Source organism: Phragmites australis, chromosome 17 (genome assembly GCF_958298935.1).
Source record: "Phragmites australis chromosome 17, lpPhrAust1.1, whole genome shotgun sequence".
NCBI lineage: Eukaryota > Viridiplantae > Streptophyta > Magnoliopsida > Poales > Poaceae > Phragmites > Phragmites australis.
The window spans coordinates 20,507,797-20,528,713 of record NC_084937.1 but is presented as its reverse complement, the minus strand read 5'-3'; the positions used below and the strand labels follow the sequence as shown (position 1 = coordinate 20,528,713).

Below are 20,917 nucleotides of genomic sequence, written 5' to 3'. Positions count from 1 at the left end.
CAACAGCTACTCTAAATCTACTTTTTTCATTGCTACAATAATGCGGGATGAAAATAGGGGTCAGCAAATTTGCGGCAAAAAAAGGATCGCGTAACACTGTAGCTAGAGTATGCGTGTGGGCTCGAAAGAAGGAGGAGAGTAATAGAAGGTAGGAAATAAATGATGTTGTAATAGTATTAGGGGATGCTGTAACAGTGTTATAGATGATGAATTTTTAAAATTTCTGTTGGAGATGGTATTAGCACTAGCCGGTGAAAAACCAATGCTAGGGAAGAAGGATATCTGCGTTTTGCTCATTGACTCGAATAGCTGACTTTATATTGACATAAAGGAAGCATGAATGGATTCCATAGCAGCCTTTTCCAAATCCGCACCGCACGGATGCGTCATAAAAAGAAGCGAATCCCATATCCCACACGCATTTGATGGCGGGCCATTATCATTGGACAAGAATCCGAGCTATAAAAATGGAAATCATAAAATGTTCATAATAGAAGGTGCCCCCCCCCCCCCCCCCCCTTCAAGAAAAGGCAACCAATGATGCGCTATGCCAAAATATCCCGTTCTCGTGTTAGTAGTATTACTTGGAAAAAAAAAGATGTAAGCCGTAGAAAATTTAGTTCGTTCCATATAAATAATCTATTTCACCTTTTGGCAGCTAAGATGGACTCAATTAAGATGTGTTATTCTAAGACGAATAAAAATGAGCACTTTACAAAATCTAAAAGGATAAATTAAAAAACAGAGGTAGTGCAGGAAAGAATAAGAGAATCGCAAGCCACTCAAACCCTGAGCTTATATCCTCGTTAAAAATTCTCCAATAAAGATCAGAAGGAAGGGGTGCTAAAAAAAGAGAACCGAGGGCTTGTGATCTGTGAAAGGGAAGGAGACGCAGAAACGGGTCGTTCGGGATAGGAGTAGGACGGCACCGGCGCACCGACTTGGACGCGGCCGGATCATCAGATCAGAGGTTGTTATTTGGCCGAGTCAGCCTCCACACTAACCTAACCGGACGACACCTGACCCCGCGCAACACCGACTTGGACCTGCCGAAATCCTTCCCGTCCGGTGCTGCGCGTACACGGGAGGCGGGAGAAAAGAGATGTCGGTTTCGTCCGTCTGATCGTATCGGCCCCGAGGCGAGCCTGACCCAGCGCCCGCCGGGCAGCGGCCAGGGGCTCGAGTCGAGGCTCCGCGCTCGCGAGTCCGCTGTTGATCTGCCATCGGGCGGCGGGATAGGGGGTTCGGCGTGAGCGCACGTCTCCGTTTGTGGAGTGGTTTGGCTCGGTGCACGGGCGTCATGTCAAGTGTAGGTGCGACTCTGTAGCGCGACGCGGTCTTTCTTTTGAAGCGCAAGCGACGCCACGGCGACGCCTCCAGTCGCTCTCCCTCCCCTCTGGCCCCTGCTCTATCTTTCTTCCTCCTCCCGTCTCCACTGCTCGATACGACTTGTGGCACGTTGCTTTCTTCGCCTCTTGCACAGGGGGTCATCCGCGGCCGCGGTGTAGAAAGCGGACAGAGTAGTAGGATCGGTAGTTCGTCCCGTTGCCCTGCCGCTACGTACCTCGGTACCTGGCTGTCTGGCATGGTGTGTTGGCTTGGAAGGTGAATTGGCCGGCGGGCGTCTGGTCGCGGGTCCACCCATGGATGCCAGAGGTGGAGGAGGAGGTGGCGGTGCGGCTGTGAGCGCTGCCGCCGCGGCCAATGGCTCACACGGACTCGTCCGCACCGTGGTGGGGTACTCCTCGTCGCCCCTCTTCTTCTGGCTCCTCACCGTCGCGCTCGTCGCCGCGACCCACCTCGCCTCCGTGTTCTTCTCCTCCAGGTGAAAAACAAGGGCTATGAAACTGCCGGAATTCTGAAATTTGATTGGTCGTATTTGTTTGGCGTGTTCTTTGACACGACGGATTGATGGTTCTTTTCCCCTTGGTGTTTCTTGGTCTCGGCAGGAGCGAGGAGAAGGAGAGGGAAGAGAAGAAGGCGCGGCGCGGCGGGTTCGCCGCCGGCGAGGAGAGGGAGGAGGCGGACAGGAGCGATGACCGAATTCTGGAGATGATGCGCAGTTTCAGCTTCATGCAGGCGACCGAGGAGGATTTCCTGGAGGGTATGGCTTCGTTCCATAACGTTGCCGCTGGCAAGGAGCCTGAGCCGGAGGCACCATCGCCAGCGTCGAGCCTCAGCTTCAAGTTTCAGCTTCAGATACCCGAAATTCCGCGGGAGGCGGTGGTGATCTCGAGAGACTTGCCAGCCCGAGAAGAGGAAGAACAAGAACTAGAGGAAGAGAAGGAATCATCGGTTCCATTGGGATCGACGGCCAAGCAAGAACACGAGGACGAAGCAGAGGAAACGGAGCTAGCAGTGGAAGAACAGAGGAGAGAGGTTGTGGAGGCAGCACCATCGAAGGTCGTCGCGACCACGCACAACTACCGGTTCTTGACGGAGCGCGACTTCCGGGGGTTCGTGAGGGAGCCGGAGGCCATGACCGTGCGCGTCGAGGAGTCCTTCGTGCCGGCGGCGGCAGCGCAGCCCGAGGAGCGAAGAGTGGTCGACACCGCCCCCCGCAGCGGTGGCTTCCTCACGGAGAAAGACTTCCGGCCAGCGAACGAGCCCGACGTGTGCGAGAGCGTGGCGTCGTCCGGGAAGAGGGCGCCGTCGCAGAGCCGGAAGCTGGCGAGCCCCCCGTCCGCCGCGTCCAAGGGCAGCGCCGTCGCCGGGAGGATGAGTTCTGCGTCGGAGTTCTCCAGCTTCAGTGACTCCGACTCCGAGACGAACGCCAGCGACGGGTACTCTGTGAAGGAGCTCGTCATCGACTCCGACAGCGAGTGGTTCCTCTCGGAGAAGAACTTCCCGGCGAGCGCACGCGACGCCGGCACCCTCAGAAGTTACAAGGCCAAGGTGCTCAAGGCCATCGAAGCCCTGGATGAGGCGCCCAAGCTGGAGCAGTCTTGCCAGGACTCGGCGACGACGGTGTGGACGGGCTCGCTGGGCCAGGGCTCCCCGGACAGCATCCCCGACAGCTCTGCCAAGTATCCTGAGGACATGTGGTCTCGCAGCCCTTCGCCGGACGTCGAGTACAAAGAGGACGAGGTGAAGGTAACACGAGAAGCTGAAGAGGCCGAGGACAGGAGCACAGCGGAGGAGGAGGGGAGCATCCACATGAGCGACGACGAGCACTCGTCGGGCGGCAAGAAGGTGGCGTTAGCACCGGTGTATGATGCTGCTCCTGTTTCTGAGGACAGTATGTATCATTCAGAGAAGGAAACCATCACCGTAAATGATCACTTTTCTGATGTTCAGAGAAGTCCAAAGGCAGTCTCTGAGAGAGAATTAGCTGTTTCCTCAGATCAAGTAGCTGGTCCTGATGCTAAGACAAGCCCAGAACGATCAGAGAAGGAATTTGTCGGTACGGTTGATCATTCACTTGAGCACAGTTCTGAGGACAGGAGAGAAACTGCCAGTGAAAGCGATCAGTCATACGAAATAGTTTTTGACGACAAGAGAAACCCAGAGCCTTTGGAGACAGGATTTATCGGTACGATTGGTCACTCGCATGAACTTACATCTGATGTTTGGAAAGAGATCCTCAGTATAAATGATCAGCCATGCGCAGAGGATTCTGACGATAAGGGAAGCCTTGATCCATCAGATAAAGAATTTGTCGTCGCAAATGATCATTCAAACGAGCTTATTTCTTATGAGAAGAAAGTGACTTTCAGTACTACAAATGATCAGTCATATGCAGCAGTTTCTGGTGATAAGAGTATCCCAAAGGAGCAAGAATTCAGTGCAAATGACCATCCATATGGAATGGTCCCTGACGCCAAGCGCAGTTTAGAGCTTAGAGGAGAAGAGGAACAAGCCAGTGCAAATGATCTTTCAGACAATGCAGGCCGGCAAGATAATGTTTCGGCAACGGGGAAGGCGAAGATGTATGAAGAGGACGTGGAGGATCCCGAAGTCAAGTGGAAAGATTTGACAGAAGAGGAGGAGGATGAGTTGGAGTCATTGTGGGAGCACCAGGACCTAATAGAGCAGCTGAAGCTTGAGCTGAAGAAGGTCCGGTCGACCGGGCTGCCAACGATCCTGGAGGAGTCGGAGACACCAAAAGCGCCGATGGAGGACCTCAAGCCGTGGAGGATCGACGCCAAGTTCCTCCGCGAAGACCCGATGGACGAGCTGAACAAATTTTACAAGAGTTACAGAGAGAGGATGAGGAAGTTTGACATATTATGCTACCAGAAGATGTATGCAATAGGTACGCTTAATTTCGCATTTGTAAATTTATTTACCTTTACTTATCACTGATTCTAGTATTTTGTAACACTTCATTTAGTTGGGTGAAATTTGCAAGTCTGTTCTTGATTTACCTGTTTAACTCAGATAAGAATCAAGAACCATTCCTCAAAAGAATAAGAATACTAAAAAAATGCAATTCTTTAGTTAAAGGAGTACATAAAGTCTGAAATGCTAGTCAAGATTCACATTGCTGCAACTTTTTGTAACATTCAAGCGTGGAATCTACATTTTAAAGCTACTTCAGGACTGGAAGACTGATGCAGCTTTATCTTGCTTTACCTAGCAGCTTTATCTTGCTTTACCTAGCAGCTTTAAGGCACTAAAATGTTGCTGGACTGAATTTGGATGCAGATTTCTTACAACTGAGAGGGCCTCAGCAGTCCACCAACTCTCTGAAGTCCTTGTCGCCAACGGTAACATCCATCCTGTCGCATAATTTCCGGTCATCACGTCGGAGATCACCCGAGGACCCGTCGGAGCGGTTCCTCAAGGAGCTCCGGTATGACCTGGAGACAGTGTACGTTGGTCAGATGTGCTTGTCATGGGAGTTCCTCCGGTGGCAGTACGAGCAGGCCTGTGACCTGCCGGAGTCTGACCCTTACCACAGCCATCAGTACAACCAGGTGGCCGGGGACTTCCAGCAGTTTCAGGTGGTGGTGCAGAGGTTCGTTGAGGATGAATTCTTCAAGGATCCTAGGCTGCCAAACTACATCAACAACCGTTGCATCCTTCGCAATCTCTTGGAAGTACCCGTAATAAAAGGTAGTTCAGACTTCGGAGCTGAAAAATTAGTTAGCCCATGTTACCGCTGAATTTTTCAGTGTAAAGATTGATCCTAATGTGTATGTTGGATTTGCAGAGGACAGCTTGAAGGACAGAATGGAGGACCAGCGCAAGGGGAATTATGTTGTAACCAGCGAGGAGCTGGAGAACGTCATGGAGGAGGCGATGCACATTCTGTGGGAGTTCATCAAGGCCGACAAAGTCGAGACGATGTCAGTGCTCAAGGGCTTGTCGAGCACTCACGTTGAGCTTCAGAACCCCTCGGACCATGATCTTATGGCGCACATCCATGCTGCGCTACAGAAGGTAAGTTTCTAACACATTGCCGGCAGGAGATGATTTGCTACAGTACCAGTAAAATACTAGTTGTATGACGCTGTGAGGTCTGAAACGTGTGCAGAAAGAGAAAAGGCTCAAGGATCTCCTCCGCACCGGGAACTGCATTGTAAAGAAATTCAAGAAGCCCAAGGAGGACAGGACGAACCAGAACCTCTTCTTCTCGCAGGTCGACATGCGACTCGTGGCACGGGTGCTGAGGATGCCGAGGATCACCAGCGAGCAGCTGCAGTGGTGCAAGGCGAAGCTGGACAACATCATACTGGTAGATAGGAAGATCCACAGGGAGCCTTCATTTTTGTTGTTTCCCTGTTGAGAGAGTACATATATATGTTTTTTTTTCCCTTGATAAAAATATCTTCACCATGTAATCCACGGGTGTAGGGTTTTCTTTCAACCTTTTGGTAATTCAGTGCCTTACACAGGTTCATAATTATAATTGTAACCTCATGAACAGGTCACAGTCCATAGAGTTTGTCACACCCATGTTCTTCTAGAGGAAAAAAAATCTCTATCTCTCTCCCCCTTCCCCGTGACCCGGCGCCACTCGCCCCTGTGTGCGCCAGGGCTCTATGCCGCATCGTGCCGCGCGTCACAGGCCAACCTCGCGCACGGCATCGCCTCGCGCCCCGCGCCACTCTCTCGAGCCTCAAGCTCCGCCTCACGCCCCGCGCCGTCTCACGTGCCCATGTCGTCGCCCTATAAATGAATAGTACCCTCTTCCTCCTCTCTCCACACTGCACCGCACCACCTCCCTTGCCTCCACCGCCTCCCTCTCCCACTACGCCACCACACGAGGCCAAAGCGTCGTCACCATTGGTGAGCCCCACCGCCACCCTCTCCTCCCTTCTCACCCGAAGCCCCAAAATCTCCAAATCCGAACCACATACCTTAGCCACTCCGTGAATCGCCTCCACCACGGTGTAGATGAGGCCATCCTCGCTCCGTTCTGCCAGTCACCGGATCTCCTCCCGTCGTTGGCCGTCGCCCCCACCCTCGCCAGTTGATCATGTTAACCTTATATTTTCAAACACAACTCGTAGAGGCATTATTTTAAATTATAGTGATATGCATGTTTTAAGTTAATAATTGTAATTTTAAAAATATGCTAATGTAGTTATGATCTAGCTTGTTTATGCTATGTCTTGATATTGTCAACTTTATTCTGTTGAAACCCTAGAAGGTCCTAACATCAACTATAATGATTGTTTGGATGAATTCTTGTTTACCAGCATGCTTGGGATTAATTTGCTCAAATGAAAGAATCAGGATAATTACATATGTTAATCATACCTTTTCAAATAATTTGAAGTGTTGTGTGCTTGGTGTGTGTAAGATGTGTTTATGAAAACTCTAGTGTATTTTAACGGGGGTGAGTAAGGTACCCCATATGTGGGAATTACCTTAGAGCAATGTTCGTCTGAGGTGTTCTTGCTGGGAGACACTTGTCTCGATCGTATAAGGGCTGGTTCGCTGTGACATCCTACCTAGTATTCAATCGTACAAGTACATGACCTGAATGGGCAGGACTTGACTCAACCCCTTCAACTTAGTTTGGTACCCACTCGGAGGCCGGTAGTGGAAACTGGGACTAGGAGAACTTGGGCAGTGCGTAACTCAAGGTCCGGCTGGTGATATTGTTAAGGCTATGTCATAGCTTTGGTATTGCTAAATGGTCCTTCCCGTGAATATTCTAAGGTTTTTGGTATCTTAGTGCCTCGCAGGTGGATATTATAGCTATGTTGTGAGGTCGTTGTGTTTCGTTATGATAGTTTCACCAATTGCTAAGGTTGGAGTTTGTGTATATCTTATGAGTAAAGTGTACAACCTATACAGAGTGTTAAACCTATACAGATAATTGTGTCCTCGATCAAGGACATACTATGGTTCGATCACAATAATTAGCTTTTCAGTATGTGTATCTTCTTGGTGCGTGAGTGGACAGTGTGCCCGTGTTTTCAAAAAAAATATTGACCATGTGCCTGGAGTATCCCGAACTATGTGTCCACCGGCAAAAGAAGTGTAGGAACTTGTAGGATGAACATATAACAACTTCATAAACTCAACTTATGTGTTCTCTCAAAAAATATTTTAAGATAGTCTTTACAAATTGAATCTTGCATCAAAAACTAGCTTTTTACAAAACCTAAAAACTCTACAGTCTTATCCTTGATCTACCTTTATGCATCTAATATCTCCCCTTAAGGTAGAACTTGCTGAGTACATTATGTACTCACTCTTGATATATGTGGATTCAGATGATCTAGAGGCCGATTTCGTCAAAGGTGAAGATGAATGATAGAAAAGTTGGGTTTCGTCTGCACTCAAGCTGCCTGTAATGCTTGGATACTTTTGTGTTGTCTCAGTTGTGCTGTGAGGCTTTGTTTAATTATGCATAAGAGCCTTTATTGTAATAAACTTTATGTTGCACACTAATATATAACTTTAATCGATGTATAACTGTGATGTCTAATTCTATTAAAAATATGTATGTACTAGCTACTGATGTAAGGACTGGTATGAGTTGTATAAGGTGACTCGAAGGAGAGGTCCGATAGAGTCCATGGCTGCCATGATACTTACATTACCCAGAAGCTACAGTGCAAATGTGTAATAATAGCCTCCTGTCAAATAAGATCAACCATCACAATGTACAGATTGCCTCTTCAGAGTGAACTCTCCTTCTCTTCTGTCGCCACATCGTCAGACCACCATGCATGCCCTGGCTGTGCAATACAAAGAAATTAGATTAACCAACAAGGACTGCACTCTGACAAACATCAGCTGGTTGCATGTTCAGTTTTCACAGGGTTTGCACCACTGGTCCATCCCAATTGCACTACAAGGCTGCACCACGATTTGCTGTCAATCTGTCATGCCTGACCTCTGGATGAGCAGTTCTTGTGCCCTTTTGTTGGCCATATGATGCATCTGATGGCCGGCCACCTCGCTAGCTGATCCTAGCAACCCAAGCACTAACTGCAAGCACTGCTCACTGGACCTAGAAACAAACCTTTCATAACTGGAAGCTGATGGGAGCGAGATGCAGCTGAGTAGGACGAACAGTAGGCAGCAGTACGAGCTAGATCCTGGGGGTGGCAACCTTAACAGAGGCTCACCAGCTCAAGCAGGAGCCGCAGCACGATACAGGTTACTGGTAGGCGGCATTCAGTGTGTGCGGGAAGCGGCAATGATGGAGCTGGGGGAGATGATCAGATGGAGAGGAGAGAGGCCACCAAGATCCCCGCATGGCTGTTTGCGGGGCTGGATTTGTGTGTATGTGTGGCGCCGGGGACCTCGCGTCCATTATCGGCAGGAAATGCGAGGTAGGCGTCACGATCACGACGGCAAATGCAACAAGATACAACAGCTGTGCTGAACAAAAGCATTCACACGAGTTCAGAGCTCTAGAGCGCTGGTAGATGCACTTGTTATGCGGTTTTAGTACTGCCAAGGCATTAACGAGTTCAAGAGTGAAGTTGGTGAAGTGAGATTTGGGAAGATAGAACAAGTGTACACATTAGAGACATATATGTAATTTACACTTCTCCTTCATCTCCCTTAAATCATAAATACATGTTGTTTTAAATAAGATAGGTTCTAATGCATAGTTGATGCTTATGTTATTAGCTATGCCAACTTCTTCAAATACCTTATCACAATATTTTTAAACAAAACCGACAAGAGAGCTGTCCGTTATATTAACCTTGTCACAATACTGAATATCCCTAACATTTGCATATGTGGAAATCAAAGCCTCCTTGATCGCATTATGGGCATCTGAGAGCAAGCAAGCAATATGCTCGTAACTGTGCATTTCTTAATCACCGCGCCGCTCCGCACGATCTCCCTGAGCAGCACCATCGCATTCGCTGGCTTCTGCACAAAACCAGCGATGGAGGTGGTCCAGTAAACCACATTCAGGACCGGCATCCTCCAGAATTCCCTCATGGCAGCGCCCATATCACCGCACTTGGCAGACATGTTAACGATCGATGTCCCCACGAAGACATCGTACTCAGGATCGCGCCGAAGCACCATCCCGAGCACCAACCCGCAGCTCCGTGCCAGCCGCGCACGCGCTGAGAGCCCCGGAGTAGGTGAACGAGTTGGGCTCGCAGGGCCCCCTCGCCATGTCGCCGAATATTTCGACGGCGAGAACGCGCTCGCCGTTCCGCCCCGCCCCGGAGATAGCCGCGTTCCAGCAGACCGGCCGCGCTCGTCCTGTCCCCGTCCTCGAACGCCCTCAGAGCGCCCCCCCAGGCGGCCGCCCTTGGCGAACAGGTCGACAACGGCGCTGCATACGTACGCGTCGCCCGAGAGCCCGTCCTTCCAGGCGGCGCGGAAGAGCTGCTCGGCGAAGGCGGAGAGCGCGTTCCCGTAGGAGAACCGGCAGGGGGCAGCAACCCCCGCTGCACGCGCGCGGACGAAGCCCGCGAGCGCCGCGGGGAGGTGCGCGAGGCGGTCCGCGCCGCGCCGCGGCATTCCATCGAGCGGGTGGGGGCGCGCGGGAAGGGGGCGGCGGGGGCATCGAGGAGAGGTCGTGGAAGTGGGTGCAAGCCTAGCCCAGAGCCCGAAGGCCTGCTAATCGTTACCCATCGTCGGATTGGGCCCAGTGAGACGGAGTACTTAGCGCGAGAGAGGACAAAGCGAGGCTGAGAAAGAAGATTCCACTAAACCTCTACTGCTTTCTTCCGAGTTTTTTTTATATTTTTTCATTAAAAATTTAAATAAATAAATTTCTCGGTGTAATATTTACAAAAATAAGCATCTGTCGTTCTCTGAAAAAACTATAGGTCTCTCAGAGGGCGATAAGGATCCTCCTTACCGCCCTCTAAAAGAACGGGTAGGGGGATTTCCAACGTCCGCCACCCTAACCGCCCCCTGAGAGAGTAGCTTAGCCCACCTGCTCTCTCGAAGAGCGGTAATGATTACTTACCGTCTTCTAAAAGGGCGGCAGGCGTCTATTTTTACAAATATTGTATCGAAAAATCTATTTATTTAATTTTTTAATAAAAAAATATAAAAATAAAAATAAAAACTCGCTTTCTTCCTTCCCTCAACCACATTTTCGGTTCTTCCTCCTGACTTGGTGCTATGAATGCTGTCCAAACTACCATATGAGTGAATCGATTGATCGCGGAACGTACCATAGGTACTTGCTTTCGAAAGGGAAAAATGCAAAACCCCCTCAAAAATTATTTAGATTTTGACTTTCCCTCCAAAGTTGTTTTATTGCAAAAAGCCCCAAATGTTTGATTTTGTTGCAAAATCACCCCAAAAATTCCAAAACATTTTTAAAAATCACAAAAAATTCTAAACAAAACTAGAGACAATTATAAGATTTTTTTTAAAAAAATTTCAAAAATAATATCCTTTGCATCATATTTCATGAAGAGTAAGTTTGAAAAAAAATAAAAAACATGTAGCTCATTTATTAATTTGAGTTAAATGCATAGTTAATTATTTACTAATCTAAAAATCATGAAACAATTTTTTTAGTCTTCTTACATGATTCTCTATCTTCTAAAAATACATAAAATTTTGAAATAGTTATTGTAACATGTAAGATTGAGTAAATATGTTGCAGATAGATTAATTCATAACTAATCCATAATACCTCCAAAATTAGTGAAACCACTTTTATTAGTTTACTTAAACAATTATTTGTGTAGGAAAAATAATGGTAGACATTATAAAGTTAAAATAACATGAGTTAATAAGCGAGCTGCACATTTTTCTTTTTTTCCAAACTTCCTCTCCATGAAATATGATGCAAAGGATATTATTTTTGAAAATAAATTTCACAGAAGGTCTTAAAATTGTCTCTAATTTTTCTATAATTTTTGTGATTTTTTTTTATTTTTTTTGAATTTTTAGGGGGTTTTTTTGCAACAAAATCAAACTTTTGAGGAGTTTTTTTGCAACAAAACAACTTTTGAGGGGAAAATCAAAATCCAAGTGACTTTGAGGGAGGGGGTTTGCATTTTCCCCCTTTCGAAACTTGGGTTGGGTGCCTTCTGATTTCTGAATCGTTGGAACATAGAAATTTACTGTGAATCTCTAGCTTTGAATCTATGGGAATGTTTCACAGAGTTTTAGCTAAAATAATTTTTAAAGCTGCATATTTATAGCTTTGAATCTATTTTATTTTTAGTTTATAAACTTTAAATCTGATACCAAGCTAGTAGCAGAAGGCCTACTAGACAAGACCTATATTGGCTCGTAGCAAAGGTCTTGCTTTTTCAAATCAGCGTTTGGTTGAAAATTATCATGATGTAAAAAAAAGGGCTTCAAAATCATGTTTCCAGCGTGGAGCATATTTGTATAGACCGTATATATAGGATGAGATAAAGTAGACTAAGCGAAATTATATTTATTTAAAAAAATGTTTGATTTATTGTATCTGTTTGAATAGACTGAGTTAGTTTTCTGTTTGGTTGATCGAATCTGATGTTATATGAGCGAATGTAATAATTGAAATTATCATTAATTGATTGTATAAAAATGATTTATGACATCGACAAGTTAGCCTCACTTTATAAGCGGATGAAGAGGTCATATCTACCGATCCATACTAGAGAGTAAAGCTTAGGCCAAACTGAAGGTGTATCGGCTAAACCAGGATACCCAAATACATATAACCGATCACACCTTATGTGAATCACAGTGTGATTATGCATGGCAAATAATAGGGTCTTGTAGCTGTTGCATGGTCCCCTTCTTGATTGGAATTCTCACCGAACTTGTTTTGAACTTAAATTCTCAAATATTTATAAATATTTTGGGTATTTCATGCGAACAACAAGATGACCGAGTTGGCCTGCCCTCTACAATATGGAGCGATGCCCAGAAAAAAAGAGGGTTCTATTTGTCAGACTTTTGAAATTAGACAAAATCTCAGTCACAGCGTGAGGCAGTGGGAAAAAAAAGGCCCCACGGTGAGAAATTGGCGTCGATTTGCACGCCACAGCGTGAGGCATCGCTCATGGGACCCACCAGGAAAGAAAAGACAAACCTGAAGTAACTCGTCTTCCTCTCAGCGCATGCGCTTCTCTCCTCGCCCGTTGATGCATCTCTCTCCACGCTCTCGTTTTTTAATCAACTGGCACCGACCCAACTACGTGAGCAGATTCAGATCCTCTGCATTAATGGTGATATAATTATTATTTGCACATTGTAACGAGTCTATAGCTACGTACCTTTTTATTAAGCAAAAAGTTCACTTTGCCACCTCAACTATTGAGTTGGTCTGATTTTAACTCTGAACTATAAAACCGTGTAATTCTAATCGTGACTATTAATTTTGGTTCAATTTGTATCCTAAGCTCGTCCGGAACGGTTTTTAGTTGACATGGCTACTGTTTTTACTTCAACTTTTTTGCCACCTTGGTGATGATATAAATAAAAATAATCATTCTAGTGAAGCCAAAAGACCAAAATACCACTAACCATACTTATCCTCTGCCTTCAATCTGCTCCAACTGCCACTGCCTATCTATCTCTTTCCAAGCCGCCGCCCATGTGCTCCTTCCCGTCGGTCTCCTGCTCCTCCTCTCAGGCCATCCTTATGCTCCTCCTCCTAGGCCACCTTCCTGCACACGTCACCGCCTCTTATTTCCTTATCGGGAACTCTCCTGCCTCCATTGTCGTGGGACGAGGCCGAGTCGCTGCGGAAGAAGGTAGCGACAGGCACACGTGACTGGCCATGAGGAAGAAGGCAGCGTCGGTGGCTCCAGAACAGCATCCGGGCCGTCCGTGCCTAGATCACCGAACCCACATCCGCCTGTTCAGTCCTCGCCCACCTCGACGCGCTCCATGCTGTGCTCGTCGAGCTCCTCCTACACCCCGAGGCGCATGTTGCTCTCCAAAGCGGCTTAGCCACCGCAAACCGCCTCTTTGACGGCTTCCTCTTCCTCACCGAGACCGCATGTCATTCTTTCTTTCCTTTCTTCTTCTTCTTTCTTCACGTCGAAGCAGAGTAGGAGCATGAGCCCGCCGCTCATCGCGATGCTAGAGGTGGTGGGCGCGACGTTGATGGTGGTGTTTTATGCACTTCTGGTGAAGCGACAACACCTTCTCAGCCTACTACGGCCTCGACAACACGGCCATAAAGTCGCTCCCCTCAGCGTAGTTCCTGGCAACGGCGTCGTGTGCCTGCTAGAGTTCGTCAATGGCGACGAGCTCCATGAGCTTCATTGTGAAAGGACAATGATGTTGCTAGAGGAGGTTAATAGGCGTTTTTACCAAACTTTATTCTCTTTTACTATTTGGCCTAAATTTGCAGCGGAAATAAACTAACAGATTTTTTCATAAGTGAAGAACCTAAATATACTAGGCTCAACTAGTGCACAATCATCCTAAATAAGTGTAAAGGTTACAATCCTAGGGTATGACAAAGATTATTTAAATCTAGTAAGATATACAAGAAAACTCTAATCAATAGTTCTGAAATTACTGTTCATCAAAAGTTTTGATACTATCCATCAAAAGTCCCAAATTTTACTATTTATTGAATGTTTCGATAATGTTCATCGGAACTTCCGATCAGTGCAAAATAACATATTTGAATATCATGAAATTAACTCAATGCACATACACATAAATATACAAGCATGGATATCAAAGTAATATACAAGAGGAAATACGAAGATAAATGATTTGTTACCGAAGTTCGGATATCCACCAATATCTTACATCTCCGTTGAGGAAGCTCGGTCACACTTGAGTCGGGTTTTTTCAACCTTTTTCCTCACGAGGTTGCACGCAAGGACTCCTCGTCTCCACTATAGCCAACTCTTCCTCCACTCCGGAGATGGTGAGTTCCGCAACCATTTTTGAGCCTCCTCACAATCTTCACTTAAGGAGATCGCCAGCAATCTACCATCGAGCCGTCTAGGAGACGGTGGTCTCTAAGAGTAAAAAAACTCCTGAACTCGCATACAATCAACACCAAGTGCTCAAACATACACAACTAATATGACACGTACGAGCAACCCAAGATCCACAAACCTCACACCATCACTCTATCCACACTAAACAACAAAGACTTGATTTTCACAAATTCTTAATAGAGAGGGGAGGGAAGCACTCAAAGGTGGAATACTAAGTTCTAACACCTCTCCTCAGCACCACAAAGCCAGCAAAAAGCTAGCCCCACATAAGGAGGCCAAGGGGTATAAATATCTCACTCTAAAAAACTAGTCATTGGAAAGATTCTACACTGATCGAATCTTCTGATCTCATTAATCCCAACGGTTGAATCTGGACGAAACTCACTCCTAGATCTGCTAAAAACCACATATCGGAACTTCCGACCCCTAAATCAAAACTTCCTATTAAAAACTAACTCCAAGCCGAGAACTCCGATTCTTCTAAACATCGGGTGTTCCGATAGATCAGAATTTCCGATCTACCCATCGGAACTTTGGATCGAAACTTACGATTCCAGCACAGCTGACACTCTGAAAACGACGATAACTTTTGATCCCGATGTTCGATTTCGATGAATTTGGACTCTATAGAAAACTTATTTAGAGGGTTACACAACTCTACTAAATTCACCCTGAAATCCGATTTGCACACTTCCACCCTTTGTACAAAAGTTTAATCACCCAAGATTAAACTAGATACCATATGGAACATGCCAAACACCACTAAGGCTTAGCCACAACCACTTTTTGCCACTGAGGTTAACAAAAACAAAGGGTTAAATCTAAAGTACATTTTAGATCCCCGGACTCCTAAAGCGAACTATCAACACAAACTCATCCCGCACTAAGCACATGGTTTGAGCATTCAACACAACAATTGAGCAACGCTTTTGGTAGCCCCTCTTGATAGTACGATTATCGATCCTATAACTCGGTCTTCACCAAACTCCTTGAGACTGAAAAAACTAGAAAATATATTCTAGTTATACGTTTGCCTTGAACAATCCTATTGGACTTGATGAACGCATCATCCAAGCTTTGATATTTCTCATAGCTCATCAAAGCTCATCATCAACTCATCTTCTCTTGATGACGATGATCATATTCTCTTCCATCTTGATCTTTTAAAAGCTTAATGGAGCTTACTTGATTGCTTCACATGCATCAAGCATAGAAGACTTCTCTCTTTTCATCATCTTCATTCGGTTCACCATTTAGGTATGAACCACAAGCATCAAGCACACAAGTTGTCCACTAAGCTTGTTTTGATCTTGCTCTTCTAACTTGGCATATTGAATATATGAATTCAACTCATGGCTTCTTATGAAACCTAGTCCTAACTCACTCTCAAACACAAAGCATATGAGTTAGTACATAAAACCTAATTGATAACTTTATACCTTAAGTCACTTGATCTTCACAAGTAACTTGACCTTCACTCTTATTGTCAATCTTCATATAGAACTTAACCTCACTCACTCTTAAGCACATAGCTCATTGGTTAGTCCATAAAATTCAATTGATAATCTCATATCTTTAGTTACTTGATCTCAATAAGTAACTTAGCATTCATGGTTATTATCAATCTTATTAAGATCATCCTCAACCTTCGAGATCTCTTTCACTCTAGTTTCTCCTTCATCACATGAGCATCACTTAAAGCTTAATGACATCGATGCATTTCTTTTGATCACATGACATTCCTCAATGAATCCATACTAAATCCTTCATGCATCACATATGGAACAACCTACTAACAATTCTTAATATAATTGTTAGTCAATAGGTATTATCATTAATTACTAAAACTATACTTAGGGGCTAGATAAACCTTCATGTTGTGCATGCACGCCTTCCACGCCGACTGCATCGGTGTCTGGCTCTGTGCGCACGCCTCCTGCCTGCTCTGCTGCGCCTGCCTCCCCTTGCCTGTCGCCAACCTCAATGACCTCCTCTTCTTCCACTTGATCCCGCCGTCCCCTCCCGACAGACCAGCTCACCCAGGGTGGTGTCATGCGGTGGCATGTGACTGAGGCGAGGGGATCAGCGGCCGCCACTTCGGGTGGACGGCGACGTTGGGACTCCGGTGGTTGTGGACGGTAGGGAGGCGAGGCCTCGACACTGCACGGTCGTGGTGAAGGCGAGGCGCAGAGAGGCATGGCGACAACGAACGACGACGCCCAAGGGTGGAGATCGTCGCGGCAACGCTACCATGAATGATGAACGAAGGCAAGCCCTCACGCGTGTTCCTGGCAACGGCGTGGTGCTCTGAACGTGAAGACATGGCACGAGACTCCCCACCAGAGGAGATCGACGTGGGCGCTCCCTCGCTAGAGTGGGAGAAGACGATCTTGGCGGCGGTGATTTGGGCACTGAGAGCGAGAGAGAGCAGTGGAAGCGTGCGGAAAGGGTGCGTCGAGGCCAGAGACACCATTTTATAGCCACTGAAAGGAGCGGAACGGCCGAACGGCGATGACGGCCGTACAAGATCACCGAAGCAGGAGGAGACGGCGACGTCAACTAGATGGAATGGGAGGACATGTCAATGGCTACATGACACTGCTAAGTGGGTTCGGCCTTCAATACCGCTGCCATGTCAGCAAAAAAAATCACCCAAAACGGGCTCAAAGTGTAAATTGGATCGTATTTGATAGTTTGAGGTGTTAGATATATGGTTTTGTAGTTGAGGATTAAAATTAGACAAACACGATAGCTTAGGGCCAAAAGTGGGCTTTTTTTCTTTTATTAATCAAGTTCATACTGCAGCAACAGTGGAAGAACAGTGTTCCAATTTGGTATTGTAATTGTTTTACTGTAGCAACCAGGTTTTGATTGATCTAGAACGTTCATCACAAATCGGACAGAAATACTCACTAATGCATAAGACTGTAGATCCTTGTGTTGACTCCTTTAATACAGAGGATCCGATCCGTGCGCAGCCCCAGCTTTTTAATCAGCTTTTTTAGGCACCGCATGCTGCAATGTGAGGAGCGGTGCCCAAATCTTCTCTCCATTTCAAGCTTCACTTCAGGTGCGCATTGTTGAGGGCATAAGGTGCCAGTTTGAAAGGGCATGGGATCGAATCCCATTCTTGACATAATAATGGAAGTTTGCTATCAGAATTTAGTAAAGGTGTTGAACCTAGGAAAATAAACTGAGCAAAAAAAAAAAAAAAAACTCTCTTTGGGATAAGATCCATCCACTGATTCACCGGAATGCATATAGCAAGTGGAGATAGAAAACAGTGGTACCGCGCTGAGATCAATGCCAGCATAGCACGAGCACCGTGCTAAGACGAGACAGCCAGAAGACTGAATGAACGATAAAACCGAATGGGTGAAAATCCAAACTCCTCGCACAGCAATGAGAATCACAGGAACTGATAAAGGGCACGGAGGGCTATCTCGTTGCAGCAGGACGAATATCAAATGGTGATCAAATGTCGTCTTACAATCTTTGACATCACAATGGTAGACAGATTTCAAGTACTCTAAATTTAACAGTTGTCACCTCGACATACTAAAAGAGACTAAGCCATTGATCATCACCATCGATAAAATTATCTTCCCTTGTTTACAGAACAGCATCACACTTCCATATCAAAGAGTTACTTTGAGGCAGTCTTGTCCTTGGTCTTCTGTATTTTCAACACCTTCTTCACAATCTTCTGCTCTTCAACCAGGAAAGCACGGATGATCCTGCAAGGTATTACGGATCACATGAGATTGCATAATACAAGGCAGGTTTGGGGACATTGCATCAGAATGTGTTGATGCCGATCTGCTGACCTTTCTCTAACTGCAGTTCCAGAGAGCACGCCACCATAGGGACGGTTCACAGTTCTGCGGTTCCTAGACAACCTGGACCTTTTGTACTCAGCAGGCCTGAGATGGGGGATCTAAAATGGTTGTCATCAAACCATGAGGAATGCAGGTAGAATAATCATGGCACTCAGGTGAATAATAAGCTAACTCTAAAATGGTTGTCATCACACTCTTTTTTTTAACAAATATGATTCCCATCAGCCAGACTATACGATGCAACTCTACGAAACCCCATCCGAAGGACCATACACACCCTACATGAACCCATGGAACCCTAATGGCACCTATAAACACTTTTCAAATGTAAAATCTTAATCATAACATTGCAAACAACCAGATAAATACAGATACAAGAAAGAACTTCATTAGTGGTGGCACAAGTAGTAGCATAAAAAGCATCATACTGTACAAACAACCATGACTAAACCGAGAAAACAAATATGACCAGCCAATATGCAAAATGCTGCAGTGCTATATAAACGCCTGATGGGCGTCTACATCATGATAGGAAATGAGAACATCTAGAATTAGCCGCAGCAAATTTGAACTGCGTGTTCATGCACAACCAACTAAATTCACCAACCCAAAAGGCATCGTTTCTTAACACTAAAAGATGCAGTATTACAAGAGCATCATCTGGTTGCTAAATTCATTCCCGACAAGCTGAATTCGTCACCTACCAACACAATTCCAACACCGTTTGCGCATAAAAGGCCCCCTTGTGCTAAACATTCTAAAGTAGCATAAAGTAAGATCGAGATTAACAACTAACTCAGCTACATTTTGCGAACTCATTCAACCAAAACCCTACCCCACCACCATAGCGACTCCTAACCCAACTCGCGCTACCAAGACTAACTGAAACAATCAAGAACCACATCACACAAGCCAAACAAAAGCTAAGCTAAGCAATCGCTCACCCCCTGGATCTTCTTCCCGGTCACGGGGCACTTGGGTCCGCTCGCCCTCTTGTTGGTGTACTGGTACACGAGCCTGCCACCTGCAAGCACAAGCCACAAACCGATCAAGCACATCTAAACCACACGAAAGCAGATCAAGAAACCAACGAAAAGGAATGGGGGGGGGGGGGGGGGAAGGAGGAGAGAAGAGAAGGGGGATCCGGACCTGGGGTCTTGACGACCCGCGTCTGGTTGGACTTGGTGGCATAGCTGTGCCGCTTCCGGTAGGTCAGGCGCTGCACCATCTCGCCGCCGCCACGCACGCGCCGGTGGATAAACCCTAGTAGGAGCCTAGAGGCTAAAGCAGAGAGGCTGGGAGGAAAGGGGAGCGAGCGCGTGGCGGCGGTACGGACTATAAATGACTGCCTCGAGGGGTCTTGACCTAGATCGGACGGCTGAGATTTGTTGTTGTGGTAGTGGGCTTGCCGGAGTTGCTGGGCCTCGCACTAGATGGGCCTCCATCTAGTGGCTTAAAGCCCATTTGACTGTTAATTGAAAAAACAAGACGGGGACATGTACGATTGCACCGCAGCAAGCAGTGTTACTGGAAACCGTGTCTATTTTTTTTTTTTCAAATTGGACATCTAGAATTGGAGTTAGATTTTGAATTAGATTTTGAATTGTATTTCACGTGTCCAAATTTTTTGTACCGAATCGAATACTCGAATTCGAGTCGGATTCTAACACCTGTATCTAAGTAACACAACGTTGTAGTCAATAGATTATGTGAGCTTAGAAAAAACAGATTATGTGAGGATTTTTTGGTAAAAAAAAGATTATGCGAGGATTCAGTTAAAAAAAGGGATTATGTGGGAATTGCATATGAAACCTATTGAACATAAGTACGAATTGGAGTCTAACCTGAGGCTCGTTTGGAAGACAAGAATTCATCCCGAATCATGCAAGAATTAAGTTGTTTTATTTAATTTTTTTTTAAATTACTGCTCCCTCTAGTCATAATACGTATTGTTTAGAAAAGGTTCGATTAAACTTTTAAAACTTTGACTAATAATAGCTTTCAAAATATTAAATTTAGAAACTTAAAATCATATGTGTAGATTTGTCTTTATTTTAATAAAATCACAAATTCAATAAATTTTATAAATATATTTTGATAAAAAAATAGTGATCAAAGGTCGGCTTTCATATCTGGGGTTAGTAGCCATAGCCTGCAAGCATCAATTCAGTTGTTAAGGAGGATGTTTCGTCAGGGCATAAGACCAAATGAAACATGCTATGCCTCTATTTTCAGTTCTGTTGATTCAGCTGAGCTTGGCAGACAGCTGCACACGTTCAGGGTGTTCTTGCGGGAAGTGCTCTCTCCACCGTGTACTCAAGATGTGATGATTTGAAAGATAGGTACAAGGTTTTTGAAGAGATGCAGGAACGGGATGAAGTGTCATGGACATCAATGGTTGTTGGGTCTGCAACACATGGTCGTTTAGTTGAGGCACTCCAGTTGTTCAGGAATATGGTGGTTGATGGTTTTACGCCTGACCATGTGTCCTTCTGCCATTGTTTCATATTGTTATGGACCAGAGTGTTTGCTCAAAGGGAAGGAGATTCATGGACATGCTCTTCTCGTCTATGGAGGAACCACATCCATTAAGCATTGTTTTGTTTCCATGTATTCCAAATGTCGATATGTACAAACAGCGAAGAATTTTTTGATGCAACTCCATGCAAAGATCAGGTCATGCTATCTTCAATGATTCCTGGATACACTATAAATGGTTGTAGTGAGGAAGCAATCTCACTAATTCAGCTTATGATGGCTACTGGTTCT

At 45.7% G+C, this 20,917-nt stretch overlaps 2 protein-coding genes across 2 annotated transcripts; one reads left to right on the top strand and one right to left on the bottom strand.

The window, feature by feature from the left end:
- Nucleotides 1-1,372: 1,372 nt before the first annotated feature.
- LOC133896634 (uncharacterized) lies at nucleotides 1,373-5,871 on the top strand. The gene is made up of 5 exons (XM_062337231.1): nucleotides 1,373-1,825; nucleotides 1,950-4,255; nucleotides 4,648-5,058; nucleotides 5,156-5,385; nucleotides 5,480-5,871. The coding sequence occupies exons 1-5, from the start codon at nucleotides 1,644-1,646 to the stop codon at nucleotides 5,729-5,731; spliced, it is 3,381 nt and encodes a 1,126-aa protein (XP_062193215.1). The 5' UTR covers nucleotides 1,373-1,643; the 3' UTR covers nucleotides 5,732-5,871.
- An 11,857-nt stretch (nucleotides 5,872-17,728) lies between these two features.
- Nucleotides 17,729-19,475, bottom strand: LOC133897843 (large ribosomal subunit protein eL34-like). Its single transcript, XM_062338672.1, has 4 exons — nucleotides 19,298-19,475; nucleotides 19,093-19,172; nucleotides 18,137-18,246; nucleotides 17,729-18,046 (listed from the first exon to the last, which is right to left on the bottom strand). Exons 1-4 carry the CDS (start codon nucleotides 19,374-19,376, stop codon nucleotides 17,956-17,958), a joined length of 360 nt encoding a protein of 119 aa, XP_062194656.1. The 5' UTR covers nucleotides 19,377-19,475; the 3' UTR covers nucleotides 17,729-17,955.
- Nucleotides 19,476-20,917: the final 1,442 nt, after the last annotated feature.